At 38.8% G+C, this 15,407-nt stretch overlaps 1 protein-coding gene across 1 annotated transcript; it reads left to right on the top strand.

Moving 5' to 3' along the window:
* Window positions 1-1,957: 1,957 nt before the first annotated feature.
* Window positions 1,958-13,046, top strand: syn2a (synapsin IIa). Its single transcript, XM_069141541.1, has 11 exons — window positions 1,958-2,703; window positions 8,332-8,389; window positions 8,498-8,589; window positions 8,814-8,970; window positions 9,150-9,239; window positions 9,393-9,455; window positions 9,667-9,809; window positions 9,904-9,978; window positions 10,163-10,265; window positions 10,480-10,626; window positions 10,871-13,046. Exons 1-11 carry the CDS (start codon window positions 2,363-2,365, stop codon window positions 11,003-11,005), a joined length of 1,404 nt encoding a protein of 467 aa, XP_068997642.1. The 5' UTR covers window positions 1,958-2,362; the 3' UTR covers window positions 11,006-13,046.
* Window positions 13,047-15,407: the final 2,361 nt, after the last annotated feature.

Here is a 15,407-nt window from a genome sequence, read left to right as displayed (position 1 = left end):
TGGACAACTTCCAGTGATTTTCACAGAGAAGGCTGATTAACAGTTTGCCTGCCACACATGTGGCGCTGTAGAATCTTCTCACCCACAGACATCTGACTGGAAAGGTAGGTAGTTACTTTACTAATCCCCAAGGGGAATTTTTTTTTCACTACAGCAGCATACAGGAAGCAATAAGATAATAATAGAATAATAAAAAGCAATAAAATAGCAGTAAAAAAAAAGATTAAATATAAAATGTACAGTATATACAGTACAGTATATATCTGTATATATTATATATATATTGTATACAAACAACCAGTATAAACCAATACAAACGAAAGGCTAGTCTATCTTACTTCAGCAAAGTTGAGGTTTGTTTTGTTGTTCACTTCACCACGACTACCAGCTGGTGTCACCCTAGCACACCGCATAACTTCCAGTGCGAGCGATAGCTTCTATTAGGCCAATACAAATAAAATGTCAGGTTATTCTCATTATTGTCTCTCGTGGCCAGTGTTTAAAAAGAAAATGGACATTGAGTCAGGAATGCCTGCGCCACACTTTTGCCTTGCTATGTACGTCATACAGAGCACACCAGAATTTGAGGCAGATATATAAGCCTTTATTTATGATATCACCTTTATTTGAGTGAGACCAGTAAAATTACAGTTTCAATGGCAATATTGGACAGAGTGAAAAATAAAAGTTATAGTTGGACCAGGAATATTTCACGGCCATGATAGAAAGCTCTATTCATGTGAAACTCTGCTATGACAACTGTTATTACTATTTCTACTCTTTTTTTTTCTCTCTCAAACCAGTGTTTACTCTGTTTCCCCTGTCTTCAGATTAGTGATCTTACATTATTACATACTGTATACAGAAAATTCACAGGGAAGCTTGAAAAAAATTTGTGCCACATTATGTTGAAAATAATAGCATTACAATAATGCAAATCTCATTGGACATTTGATTACAAAACATTGATTTTAAAGTATAAAACAAAGTCAAGGCTATCTTGTACAGAAAGTTTATTATATGACAAGCCGAGGAATGGTTTATTTGACATATCCACCCTTTCATACATGTGCTATGCTACTGTGTTAACTAACCACTAATTTAGATTTTTAATTTAACGTTTAAAGCAGCCAAGTATTATTAGATTTATTGTTGTTTATTAGAAAAAAAAACATGCAGGGAGAAGAATATTCAATTGCCTCAGTAACAATATGTCTAAATCCTTGGGTTATTTTTCATTTAAGTGCCTTAATGTTTGCGTGTAACAGTGTCACCCCTCAACTAAATTTGTGGTGACCTCTGAGGATCAGAAGTTATAGATTTATTGATCTATTTCCTGACCCGATTCAAAATATACATCTGTTTCCTGGCGATAACTTTCATCACACAGCTTTGCTACCTCCTTTATTCCTGGTATAAAAAGACCAATTCAAACAAGTCAGTGCAGCCAAGTAATGCAGAAGGAGGCGTTGCAGTTGTTCCCTTCGTGCTTTTTAGCAAAATGCATTTTAATTAGCATATATTGTAGTACAGAATAATATTCTAAATTGTGTTTTTGTGCTGTCATAGGCATTTATACTATTTGAGTGCAGATATGAATGTAAAAATGTAAATATAATTGCACATAATGTACTGGTCCCATCGTGGACAAGTGCTGACCACCTAAAGTAGCTATAGGGATTGACGTAACAATTAAGTGGGTTTACTGTATGCATCTGTGTCTCAAGGGACTTCTGCTGACGCCTCCTCTCATTCAGTGCTGCCCACAAGTCCTAACAGCCATTTTAGATTTCATGGCTGCATCTTACACACACAGACACACACACACACACACACACACACACACACACACACACACACACACACACACACACACACACTGTGCATGGACAGAGGGCGGAGAAAGCTGAGGAACAGGGGGAGCAGGAGTAAGGCAATTATGATGTAGTGCACAGTATACCCTCCTGCACTTCCACTGGAAATCCCTCTATTTTCCATGCTGTGGTTCAAAAAAGGATGACGCCTCTGAGGCAGTAGAAAATGGGGGAGGGGTAGGGAAGTCAGGCGTGCTTGTGAGAGAGAGTAGAGGACGATAGGAGGAAGGAGAGGCATAGCCAGAGCATCATTTGCAATGCTGGAGGAGAGCACGGGGTGAGGGGATTGGCTGTGGGAGAGTACATCGTCACTGCCAGTGAGGGGGAGCTTTGAGGATGCTCTGCTGAGCAGGGAGGGAGTACATTCGTTGGTAGTTTGCATTGAGAGCTCAGCCATCATCAGCTGTACACTGAGAAAAGGGACTCCTCTGCAGAATAATTTTCCACACCCAGCGCTTGTTGACTCTCCTGCTCTCTCAGCTGCAGCCATGAATTATTTGCGTCGGCGTCTCTCGGACAGCACGTTCATCTCCAACCTGCCCAATGGTTACATGACGGACCTCCAGAGGCCTGACCCCGCTCAGCCTCCTTCACCTGCCACCACCACCCCTGCCAAGTCTCCTACAGCTGGGCCAACACCTCCAGCCATTTCCCCTACTCCAGAGAGGAAACCCCAGCCATCTCAGTCGACTGGAGCAGGTTTCTTTAGTTCCATCACCAACGTTGTCAAGCAGACAGCTGCCTCAGCAGGTCTAGTGGAGCAGACCCAAGTCACGACACCCAAGAAGTTTAAGATTCTCCTGGTCATTGACGAACCACAACAGGAGTGGTAAGACAATATGTACTCAGTCTTATACAGCTCACCATAAATCATTTATAAACAGTATATTGTTTATTTGCTCCATGCTTGATGCTGAGTTTTCATGATTTATTGGAAGGCAGTAGTTAGGTAATGGTTTAAGAACCATTGAAACAACATCTGTATCAAGCACCCTGCAGATATGAATGGGCTCTGCTGCTGTGGTTTGATGGCACAGCATGGCCATGTTACAATAATACAAAGAAGCAGGCAATACTTAAGGAAATACAGTCCATTGATTCTCAGCAGTAATGACATTACACCAAAATGGAGGGCATTTATTGTCCTCTATTCTCTCTGTGTTGTAGTAAAAGCTTCTCTGTTGTATTTTGTTATACATAGTGCATGTATAAAAAAAATCTGATGAATTAACTGAAATTGTTGACAGTGTAACCCTGTAATGTGGCATCTGACCAATGTTTAAGAATTGGTGATCCACAGGTTGCGCAAAATTGAGAAATGCATGTTATTTCTGTGGAAGCAGTGCAAATACTGCAGTGCTTTCTCTTCATCAATGGGGTTTCCCCCTGCTCACTGATGGCAGATCACATGACATGTCATGCACTAACATAGGGAAAGATTCATGTAAGTAACTGCAGCCCATGGTGCAGTGGCTTCCATTAATTGATAGTAAAAAATGATAACATCATCTGTATAGCTGTGTTTCTCAGGCTTCAGGGATAATGGACCATCATGTCACTGATGTTAACCCTCGTGTTGTCCTTGGGTCAAAATTACCCGCAGCTGTGTTCAACCAAGTTCTATTTTATTTCTATATTTTGGGGGATTTTTTTTTTGGTTTAAAGAAACCCTCACAGCATCCTTGTCACCAATGATCCCAAAAAATATGAAAATATAGAAATAAAATAGAACTTGGTTGAACAGAGCTACGGGTCATTTTGACCCAAGGACAACACGAGGGTTAACAGAGTGGGTTTACCTTAAGGCCTTTCAGTTGGCACACTGGCGGTCAGTGTCCTGAGGGATTTTATTTAGAAGTAGCTTAAACAAGCATCTTTGTCAGTCTGCTGTTGTAAACACTTAAAGTTCCCCTAAACGAGTTGATGCATGCATTTAGAGGGAAATTACTTTGTGTAGAGGGTGATATCTTGTCAAATAGTAGAATATGGAAACTGTCTGCTCGTGATGAACATTTATTTACACAGCTGGCATATTTTCCACAGCAATGTGTGCGATGGAGCCACTGCCTTTTGTAAAATTTGTATTATTATCAGTTGCCACCAATAGGTGGAAAACCATGAACGCAAACTCAACTCTGTGATGCCTATGAATCTGCAGCGCAGAGGGACTACCTACTCACTCGATGGTAGAGTGACTTTGAGAAATATTGAGGCAAAGAAGCAAAATCTGAAGTAAACCTGGTTCCAAACATTTGACACGATCACAATCTCTGGTAGTTAGAACTGATTCCAATAACTTTCTGAAAAGTACAAAATGATTTTATAATTCATGTTCTTAAATTGATTAGCTCCAAAGATATTTGTGTTGTGTCCATATAGTGAAAAAAACATCAGATTTGGCATTTGTTTATGTCAGGTGTGATGTTGTTTACATGGATGTTGTATCAAAATTAGTGTTTCATCTGTGTCATGTATCATGTGGCCAGTGTGTATTGTTGTGTGTGTGTGTGTGTGTAGCACTGGCCATTTATATAATAGAAACCCAGATCATTGTTAATAAGATCAGACCCTCATCAGCAGGATAGATGCCAGGGTTATATGTTCACTTGTTCGACATTTGTTACGAGCAGAAGGGAAGTTGCTTGTCAGAGAATAAGAAGTACAGTCTGATGTGCCACTGATACTGTTCTGCAAACCTGGCAGAGGAGCCCAATAAAATAAATTAAACTAAGACCATGCCAGTTATCAAAGGTCATTCTAATGGATAATGGTGAATCAGCTGAGCTGGGAGTCAGATGATATTTGGCAAGATCTCAGATAAAATAGTTCCTACAGAATGTATTTGATAAAACAAAAAAAACTCAAGTAATTTGCTGCTGTGATATTTATGTTTTTGCTTAATATTCAATATTATAATTGCTTATAGTGTTCATAACCTTTGTAGTCTTTCATGTACACATTCACTCAAAGGGCTTCCTCTTTCTGAGTGCTGCGTCTATTTTTTATGGCTGCTCAATATCACTGGAGGGGAGGTTGTACATGTTTGACGAGCTTTGTTTTTTTGTTTTGTGGTGTCTTGTACGGCACCTTCAACCCTGTGGTTGTAAGTCAGTATGGCAGTACAAAACAGTTTGTGTTGAGCAGCTTATATGCTGCTACTGTTCGGACTATGAAAAAACATAAGGGCACCATATTGACAATGAGTTCAAGAGAAAAGCTTCAGAGAAGTGCTGATGTGTTTGAAATGATACCTGCTTTATATTCAGCACTCGTAGTGGCAAGACAAAAACTCTACTGAAGTATAGCTGTTGGCAAGCTAAAGAAGATGAAATGTCTTTTTATGTTCAGACAGGTTTTACTGAGCACCTAATACTTTCTGTAATGTTGGCACGCCTTGAGTTTGAGGTATTGTTTATGTGCAGTACCTCACTGTGACAGGCAGTGTCAAGACTTCTCTGCCCGCTGCTGTGGATGAAAGCCAGAGTGATAAGACCTGTTGTCCCCAAGACTCACACAATGAAATCAGGAAAGAGTTCTCCAGACTAAGAGCGTCTAGGAGAAAGCTCAGCCATCAGAATCTACTTATAAGGTCAAATCAGTCAAATATAGATCAGTATATATGTTGTATTTTAGTTAATATGTCCTCTTTATAGTTTGTCATGGATTTTGTGTAAAAATATTGCATTTTCCAACACTGTGACACCACCAAGTTTCATGTTATTATAATATTAGTATAAGTAGTGGGGAAAATTTAAAGATAGACCTAAATTAGTTTACCTAAGTGAAGTATTCCACTCTGCGTATTTCATCAGGGAAATGACACTGAATTGTAGTGATGGCATGACGACAGTTAAAATGTTAAATTTTTGCTTTTTTAGATGTTTGTGTAAGCACATATCCAAACAAAAATTCTTATTGATTTAGTGTCTGAAATGTAACTACCTGTAACTTCAATATTTTAGACATCTTTTCTTTTTACAATAAAGTGACTGAAAGCTCGGCAAATAGTAAAAATCAAGGATTTCACAAAATGCAAAGTATGGAGAATATAGAAGACATAAGCATGGATGCATAATTGAACAAGGACTTTGGTGTGAAACAACTTGTGTTGAGCAGTGAATAAGATTAAAAAAAAAAAAAAGAAAGTGTGCTGACAAAACCAGGGTGATTACCAGGGTCAGAGCTCAGACAAATGCAGTCTGTCATTCAGCCAGTGTTTTATTTGTTAGATGAGGCTACCAGTCATCCAGAGAGGTTTGACGTGTTCCAAGGAATGCTGTGCTATAAATTGCTCTTATGACAGAAGGGGCAGATGGTACACAGTCTTACTTATCTGACTAATGGCTGAACCGCTTCCCTATTCTCTCTATAATGTTTCTCAATTTAAAGTAGGGAGACTAAAATTCCTTTTATTTGATCACTAAAGATTTGAATTTACAAAAAGTAAACTTTTAAATAATATCAGGAAAGCGACGCTTTGCACTGTTAACCTGATCTCATTCAAACAGTATACACACACTTTATGCAGGCAAAGTAATGGTACATTAAAATTCAGCAAGGACTCCTGCTTACTAAGCTCTCGGGTGAATCATCTGAATGTAAATTCTTTCACAGAAATATATAATTTGGTAATACTTTGAGCAACCTGCAACCATGAATAAGGTTATTTAATTTTTCATAGTCCATTTTGCCTTGTAATCAGAACAAAAACACAAAACAAAATATTAAAATAATTTTACGTCTTGTTTGGTTTCTCATCTCATCTTTAATTCAAGTCAAGCGCAGCCCTATTGATTCTTACAAATGAATGAGCCACATAAACATCTACCATCATGCTCTTCTTTCTTACAAAATGAGAAGCCACAGGTGCGATGCTCAGTGACCTAACTCCAGTTTTAAAGGCAGAAGTCAAGGACAAAAGCAAGACCGTACCTAATATATAACAGTAATCCCAGGTGGTCCTGGTTTTTTCAGATGAAAGCTAAACTTAACACAGACTAGGTGAAGGTTTTAACCACAGGACCTGGTAGCTGTGAGATGACTGTCAAATACTAATGCATATTAATGCACTGCACTGAAAAATCACCTCTTCTTTGAATGTGTGGCTTCTATTCTGTGTATGGCAGGCTGAAATGTTCTCCAAAGAGAGATAAAGCACAGATCAATCCCAGTATGACACTGTACATCCCCTCCACACTGTCATTCCCCCTGTTACCAAAGATTAATGTTTGAAAGTGCAAAATGAAATCGGAGGCTTGTCTCCATGCTTCATCTCTGTGGGTTTTTTAGGGGTAATATTTTGGAAACACTCTCTGCCTCTTTCTCTGTCTGTATGTCTGTGTTTTGGCAAAGAGCAGTCTTCGCAGGCCTTTCATTTCCAAAAATATAGGAGCTGTGATTCTTATTTTAATGCTTGTTTTCCTTCACAGCCAAATACAGTACATGCCCATGTTCTAATTAAATTGAATTAATAATTCCGCTTTACCTCCTCGTTAAATAAGCATGCAGTGCAGGGTGTGTGACAGGAGAGCAATACAAATCAAGAGGAAGAGCAGTGGAAAATTTCAAAACATGTCGGCAAAATATATCACAGCCATACTGAAGTATGGACGATGTACAAATTCTATTTGGATAAAGCTATCATAATGTATGTAGCACTGTTGCACTGCAGTAGATGTCTGTTTATTTCGGTGCGAACTCGAAGCTGAAACCAAAATTAAACCTTCTCTACGGCAACTTAAGGAAATAAAAGGAAAGGGTTCTTTTTTGGACTCGCCTCAGTATTGATTTCCCCCTGTAGTTTGTGCTGTCAAAGCTAATATTGTCAGGGCTAGACTATACACATCAGTATGGAAAGAAGCCAAAGAAATGAAACTAACAATCACTGTGTGGCTTTGGCAGTGAATTTTGGTCTCTGATCCATCTTAATCTGAAATCCCATGGAAAGACTTTCTCTTCAATAATGCAAGTAAAGATGGATTTGTATTCAAACCAGACAGGATACTGTCTGTTTTATAAAGTGCTGAATCACAAGTCATAAAAGCTGTAGCCATTTCCTGACATTTTGAATTCAGTGTCTTCAGGAGTGACATTACCTCACCGCATCACCTATATTAACCCCACTGGCAGCACTTCTGGTGGACTTGGCTGTCAGAACAGCTCAATTGTATCTGCATGTTAGCCGTGCAAGGCTTACTTTAGAAATGATACAGCTTCTAAAAGTGTTGTATCTTTTAGTTTTGTCAGTTCAAGAGGAAGAACTGTGAGAAATGCTGTGTATACGCATCTGGGAAGGAAAACATTTGTCTGTACGATTCATGCACTTTAAAAAGTGACATATATTCTTGGATTTTATACACTTTGGAATAGTAATCAATTGGAAACTCCATTTTAAGAATCTCTGAAATATGATTTATTTTGCAGTTACATTAAAAGTTAATTAATTTATTTTTCCTAGGGCAAAATTATTCCGGGGGAAGAAAATAAACGGTGATTATGACATAAAACTGGAACAGGTACGTTTCATCAAGTCAGTGATATCCGTGTCAAATACTTGTGTAAAATCGAGTAGAGACATCTGAACACTGTCCTCATGTTTCTATTTCTAATTATCAACTCCTCAGGCAGAATTCAATGAGATCAACGTCGTGGCTCATGCCAACGGAACCTGCAATGTTAACATGCAGGTTCTCAGAAATGGTACCAGGGTTGCCAGGTAACACACACGCGCACACGCACGCACACACACACACAAAGGTCAAAAAGCAAACTAATGAACAAACAAGAAACAAATAAATGTCCCTGCACAAGACACTACTTTAGTGTTTTAATGAAAATGTATCCACCGACAGTTCCCACTGCCTGATTTATCCACATTGCTATCAGCACCAGTTTCATGGGCATCCTATGTCTCATCTCTGCTATTTTTCTATTTTGTAGGTCAATCAAGCCAGACTTTGTCCTAATTCGTCAGCACGCCTTCAGTATGACCCAAAATGAAGATTTTCGCAACCTGATAATCGGCCTGCAGTACGGTGGTGTACCAAGCATCAACTCCCTCGAGTCTATCTACAACCTGTGTGACAAGCCGTGGGCGGTAGGCACTTGGCAGCCAGGCAGTGCTTTACTGTAGAACAATGTTGCAGGGAGAGGAGCAATTATAATAATCTTTTCTGGCTTTCCTGGTGTCTAAATTGCCTTTAATCTATCAGATATTATCTATCAGATTTACAAATTACATGCATATCTGAATTATGTACCGTTATGTGTGTGTAGTTCGCCCAGCTTATCAACACCCACAGGAAGTTGGGTGCTGAGAAGTTTCCTCTGATTGAGCAGACCTTTTACCCAAACTACAAGGAGATGGTAAGAATTCCATCATAATCCTATTTGTTTTAGTTGAATATAAAATCAGGATTTGTGTTTGCCATGAAACAAGATTGTGTTTGTTAAATGAAACAATTATGGCTATTTTAAAGCAATAAAAAATATATATACTTTTCTACTTTCCTACTTTAGGTAAGCATGCCATCATTTCCTGTTGTTGTGAAGATTGGACATGCCCACTCCGGTATTGGAAAGGTATAGAAATGTTTCCTGTTGTAGTCATGTAGAAAAATACATCATTTTGTTTTGCCATAATTCAAGTTTTGCTTTGCAAATTTGCAAATTTACACATTATGGTAATAATATATATTGTTATTTGAAGCAAATGCATAATGTTGTTGCCCACAAGAGTAAATTAAGAGCTTTTTTCAGTTTTTTTGTCTGACATGTCTGTTTTTGTGTTCAGGTGAAGGTGGACAACCACAGTAAGTTCCAGGACATAGCCAGTGTCGTGGCTCTCACCCAGACCTACACCACCACAGAGCCTCTTATTGACTCCAAGTACGATATCAGGATCCAGAAGATTGGCACTGACTACAAAGCCTACATGTATGTATATATTTACACTGTTGATAGTTAACATTATAACTAAACAAGAACGAAAACTGAACTTTTTCGAATTTATGTGCTTTACACACGTCAGGAGAACATCCATATCTGGTAACTGGAAGTCCAACATAGGCTCAGCTATGCTCGAGCAGGTGGCCATGACTGATAGGTGAGTGTAAGATGAGAGTCCTACACACCATTACAAAGACACTGCTTCATTTTGACACCTGGATTATGTTTGTTAACCTGTTTGTGTCATAAATTAACATAAAGAGGAAATAAGAGATAATCAGACCGTTGTGTCTTTTTACGCTTCCACTGCTTCTGAGTAATGTCTTGATTGTTTCGTTTAGGTACAAGCTGTGGGTTGACACCTGCTCAGAGATTTTCGGGGGTCTTGATATTTGCGCTGTCAAAGCTATCCATGGGAAAGATGGCAGAGATTACATCACAGAGGTACGACTCTACGATTATCAGATCCAAAAGCTACATGGAAGGGAATAATTTAAAACTTCTTGAAATACTGAGCCATTTGAACACATTTGTTGCCTATTTCTTCAGTATTTCGGTCAAAGTTATTGCTTTATATTTAGACTAGTTTTACATAAGGGACTACCCTGTGATGTTTACATCCTTTCTCTCTGTTATAACCATCTGCCATGTGGCACAGGTGGTGGGTTCTTCCATGCCTCTGGTGGGAGAGCACCAGGCCGAGGACCGGCAGCTCATCACTGACATGGTGCTGGAAAAAATGAACCAGTCAGCAGAGATGGAAGCTAATGCTCCCCAGAGACCCACCACCATACAGCCATCCCAGGTACTGCAACACACAGGCACAGAAACCCCAAAACAGGAGGCCTGTGTTAGTTTAGCTAAAATGATAATAATGACCTATTTATTGTATAGGACATTTTCAGTCATCTACAGAATATGATTCAAATAATCAATCTATTTTTAGATCTCGTTAATACATTAAAAAAAAAAAAAAAAATAAAAAAAAAAAAAAAAAACTATCATAGTTGTTGCTGGATGACTGAGTTATTTTTTTTTTTTTTTTTCAGGGATCTGGCCAGAAGGGAGATATTATCGGTGAAGCCACTAAGAATGGTGCTGCGCGTCCACCTCAAGGTTGCCTGCAGTACATTCTCGACTGTAATGGCGTTGCAGTGGGTCCAAAACCAGTCCAGGCCAACTGAGTAACCCAGGAGAAGGGGTAGGGAGTCTCAGAGTCTCAATAACAAAGACGTACCTTAGCTGAACACAAGCGCAGACATGCGTGTATGTGCTGATAGCTAGAATCAGATCTTGGTGGCGTGAGCTCGGTACTGCTAAGTGCTGGACTGGACTGTGTTTTTAACTCTATGCAGTGTCAAAATGTACTGTCTACTCGTTGACCTGTTGATTTGTGTGCTTGTAAAGGTCACTTCCGTTTCAGTAGCTGTGGTTTTTCTTTGGGGCTGTTGTTGATGATGTAAAAAGCAGATCGTGCCTACACTGAGTTCAGTGCTGCTCTCTGTGTTTCCTGTTTGACCCAGCTATAAATCTTTCATCAAATGCTCTTTCCTTTGTTTTTGTTTTTTTGGTGTGTACCTTTAGATATTGTTCAAACTGTGGACATCTGTACAGTTTGAAGTTTCTGTATATCTCAATAACGTATATGTAAATGGGTGTGTATGGCTGTAGTGATGATTATTTTCATACTTATACTAATAGATATTTATTTTTGTTTTGCATGATTGATACAAAGGCAGGTGCAAGTCAGTTATAAGTGTCCGATCAAGTGAGATGTTAATGTAACATCGCTGTGTTTATCTAAGCTGTGCTCCCTGTGATTCATGCATTGTGAATGTGTCATAAGTAATGCATATTATAAGTTTAATAGGATACAGTCACACAAACAATAGAGACATACCGTATTTTGCCTTTCTTAGTTCATTTTCCATCTACAACGTCACTAAAAAAAAGAGATTATTTAGAGAGAGTATTAACAGATGGATACAGAATAAATATTAAGATTAGCTCTATTAAAGATTATATTATGTACAATGCTGTGCAGGTGTCTACACACAACTTCAATATATTTGTATAATTTTGAACCAAAGAATATATTATTTACTTTCAATCAGCCTTTGCACTCCAGTAACCCACAATGTAAATACCAGTGAGGGGACTGTTAATCCTGCAATTTGTCACCTGGAGTGTGTAATTTCATCAGAGAACAGTTCTCCAAGATAATATTTATGTTTTCAAATCGTCTGTTGGAAATCACACGCCAGCGAGTTGAAGCTGCATTCAAATTGCTGTGGTCTATTTTGCATTCAGCTGCATGGATGCAGATCTTTATTTAATAAAACGCTGTGTAATGTATGATTATTATTATGATCTGCCATGAAATGCCAGATATAAAAGTCCCTCCAACCCACCACCCCCTGTAGCTCTCACACTGGATACCAGCTTTCATGGAGGTGTTGCCATGACAACAATGCAAGTGATCTGAGGTCTTGTGGGGACTGCTGTAGTAGTAGGTAATGTGCCCATGTTACTGCCATTCAAAGATTTCTGTGAGTTGATGGAAAGTGCAATAGAAATCTTGTTCAGTAATTCAATAATGTCTTTATTTTGAAATCAGATCTTCCATCGAATTGATTCCAAAAGCTATATTCATCAACACATGGACAACTTTTTTTTTTTTTTTAACAGAAATGTCACAATCACTTGTTGTCGTCCAGTGGCTTTTTGTGGAGGCCATTTCATAAAACTAATACCCTAAATGGTTAAACAGCTAAAAAGCAACCAAATCAACTGTAAAAAGAAATCTGTACCGTTTTCCAACAATTTGTTTGTTACTATAGTATATAAAATGTTCAGCAAGCTCTGTGTGCAATTCTTTTCTAAGTTGTATTAAGTGCCATTGTATCTGTGAGCGTATCCTTGTAAAAGCCATGCTTGAGGCTTTATGGAAGTGTTGTTCTGTTTAGTAGGAAATATGCCATGACATTGATTTCCAAGGGAAGAACATGCAGAGGTACCTCAGTTGGTAACAGCTACATGGTTAGGACTTGGTATACGGTGATATAACATTTGATAAATTATGAGTGACCTTTGTGTTGAGATGAAACTTACGCCATGTAACTATTGAGGGCTGTGGTACTTTGAAAACCGGTGTTGAACTGTTAAAATCCAGATCAGAATAAAATATATTGTAGTTACTGGCAATAAAGCTTCCTTTGCAATAGATGTTTGGTCTGTTTCCTCATATGTGTCATGTTGTGAGTATTACTATTAGTTTGTGCTCAGAAATGTTACACAATTGATCAGTTACACAATCCAGTGGACATTAGTTCAGCTGCAGGACATGCACACTGCAGTGCTAGCATTGCATTGCTTCCCATGCATGAAGAGATTTCCGTATTGTGGAAATAATTGTGGTGTGATAATGTATCCCCTCTGCGGCTTTTTTTGCGGTGTTTGTCTTGTACAATAACAATGTGAGATACCATATTTGATTCATGGATAAAACGGTAATCTGCAAGCACATGCTGGACTACAACTGGATATAATAACTTCACATTATAAAGTTTCTCACAACTGTAATACCTGAATGTCATAAATATCGCTTATGCTGAAATTAGGGGGCCCAAAGGAACCCCAAGGATATCTTTCACAAAGGCTTGCTTCAAAGTTGACCCTCAAATCTCCTGCAAAAGATGAAAACCCTTTTCAGTTTGTGAAGCAAGACACTCTTACATCAGGAGCACTGCGAGTCCAGTGCGACTCGATCCCGAGGACCGAGGTCAGTCTCAGGAACAGCAGAAAGCAGGAGCTCAGTCTCACCAAGAAGACACATCTACCCATATACAGATAACTGTGGATCGTAAACAACAACAGCTGGAAGAGCAAGATAGTGAGGAGAAACTCCAGGCACACCCAGCAGCTGGAGTAAGAATGAATAGTATTTTGTTTCTGCTGAAATAAGGACCTGCTTTTTGAGTGACGCAGGTGTAATTGACATACAGCATTAAACTGACTCATAACACGTAACAAGTCGTGATTTTCTTGTATTCCAGAAAATCCCACTCTCTGAGGAGCACCTTAGGAATGAGAGGCATGTCCTTTCTCCGCACTGTCAGTGAAGGCACAGCAAGTGCTGAAAGCATCTGCAACTTGAGGAAGTCCTTTGCAAGTCTATTCTCTGAATAAATAAACTATTTTCAGATCCCACAGCTGCTCTAATGCATTTTTGCTTGACAATACAGGAAACCGTGTGCATCATATACTGTATTAGGTGCACAGCCAATGAAAGCTATAGCCCAATATTTAAAGGCCCTGAAAACCTCATTTCTCCAGCAGGTTCCTCCTGTGAGAATGAACGGGTCCTGCATAAACATTTCCCATTACGTATTTCTGTATTTGTCCTCTGCACTTTTCTCACTCATTTAGAAAAAAGTGGTGTCATTGCAATTCTACATTTTAAACACAATTGAGCAGCATTAAAGTCTGTGTCTGATGGCAGTTGTTTGATAACGGTTAATCAAAATGATGAAATCCAAAAATGATTTGATGAGTATTTTTGACTTGTGATTGGTTGTATTGCTTCACGAGAAATGTATCCTTTACTTGTTTGTGTAAGCTAGAGTTATTGGCTCATAATGACTGCGGAGGCCTCAGGGTGTTTCAATGGCAGCATAGCCTCGCTGGGAAGCTACTACTGGAGCTAGATGACTGCATATGAGACAATAAAGTCTGTTATTCATCTTTGAAAAAGTCAACACTCATTCAACAGATTCATTTTGTTTGTTTCAACAAACATCAACAAACATCTCCCACAGATAAAATATGCTGAACATGCTGCATTTGTCAGACTTCCAGATGTAGCCGATGCTTTTCCCTCAACGAGCAGACTGACCTGGTGATGATAAAGCTGCTAAAGAACTCGGAGGAAAAGGCACTGTGGGTTCTTGAATTCCCAACTTCCGTCTAGACTCCACCCAGCTGTCTGCCAAGCTGCTGCACAACATGAAGCACATTTGCCCTGTGGGGGCACGCTGCACTGACCATCTGCTGAGAAACACAGCGATTGCCATCCTATAATGAAGGAAAATGTAAAGATAATCTCTGCTAAATCTCTGAATGTCACATAATGCAAATTATCATTATTCATAACATATTTAAGCACATCTTTTTAATACTCACTGATTTTACTGGTATAAGAGGAATTGAACAGTTGTTTACAGTTATTTTCATTATCAATCAAGCAGATTGTTTTTGGATTAAATGTTAAACAAAATGATAAACAGCCATCATAACTTCCCAGGGTGACATCTCCTTTTTACAGTGGTGTATGAAATATACTGTGTATCTGCTCATGTGAGAAGCTGCAGCTAGACGGTGCTTGTTTGAACAGTGAAAGGGATCTGAGTAATTAATGTGTTCGAGGCAGATTATTTTTTCTCAAATAATCATTTCAACTCAAAAATCAAATGACACCATCAAGGGTTGTTTTGTTGCCATCTGCTGGCGGAGTTGAGGGACAACATAAAGGAGGCTAACACACTGTTATTACTGTTACATAATCAACCCTAGAGCTGCATGACTGTG

This window comes from Embiotoca jacksoni, unplaced genomic scaffold (assembly GCF_022577435.1).
Source record: "Embiotoca jacksoni isolate LCO1_2020_lvr unplaced genomic scaffold, fEmbJac1.0.p SCAF_9, whole genome shotgun sequence".
Lineage (NCBI taxonomy): Eukaryota > Metazoa > Chordata > Actinopteri > Embiotocidae > Embiotoca > Embiotoca jacksoni.
Note: the sequence above shows the minus strand (reverse complement) of the source record. Positions and strands in the feature narration are given on the sequence as shown.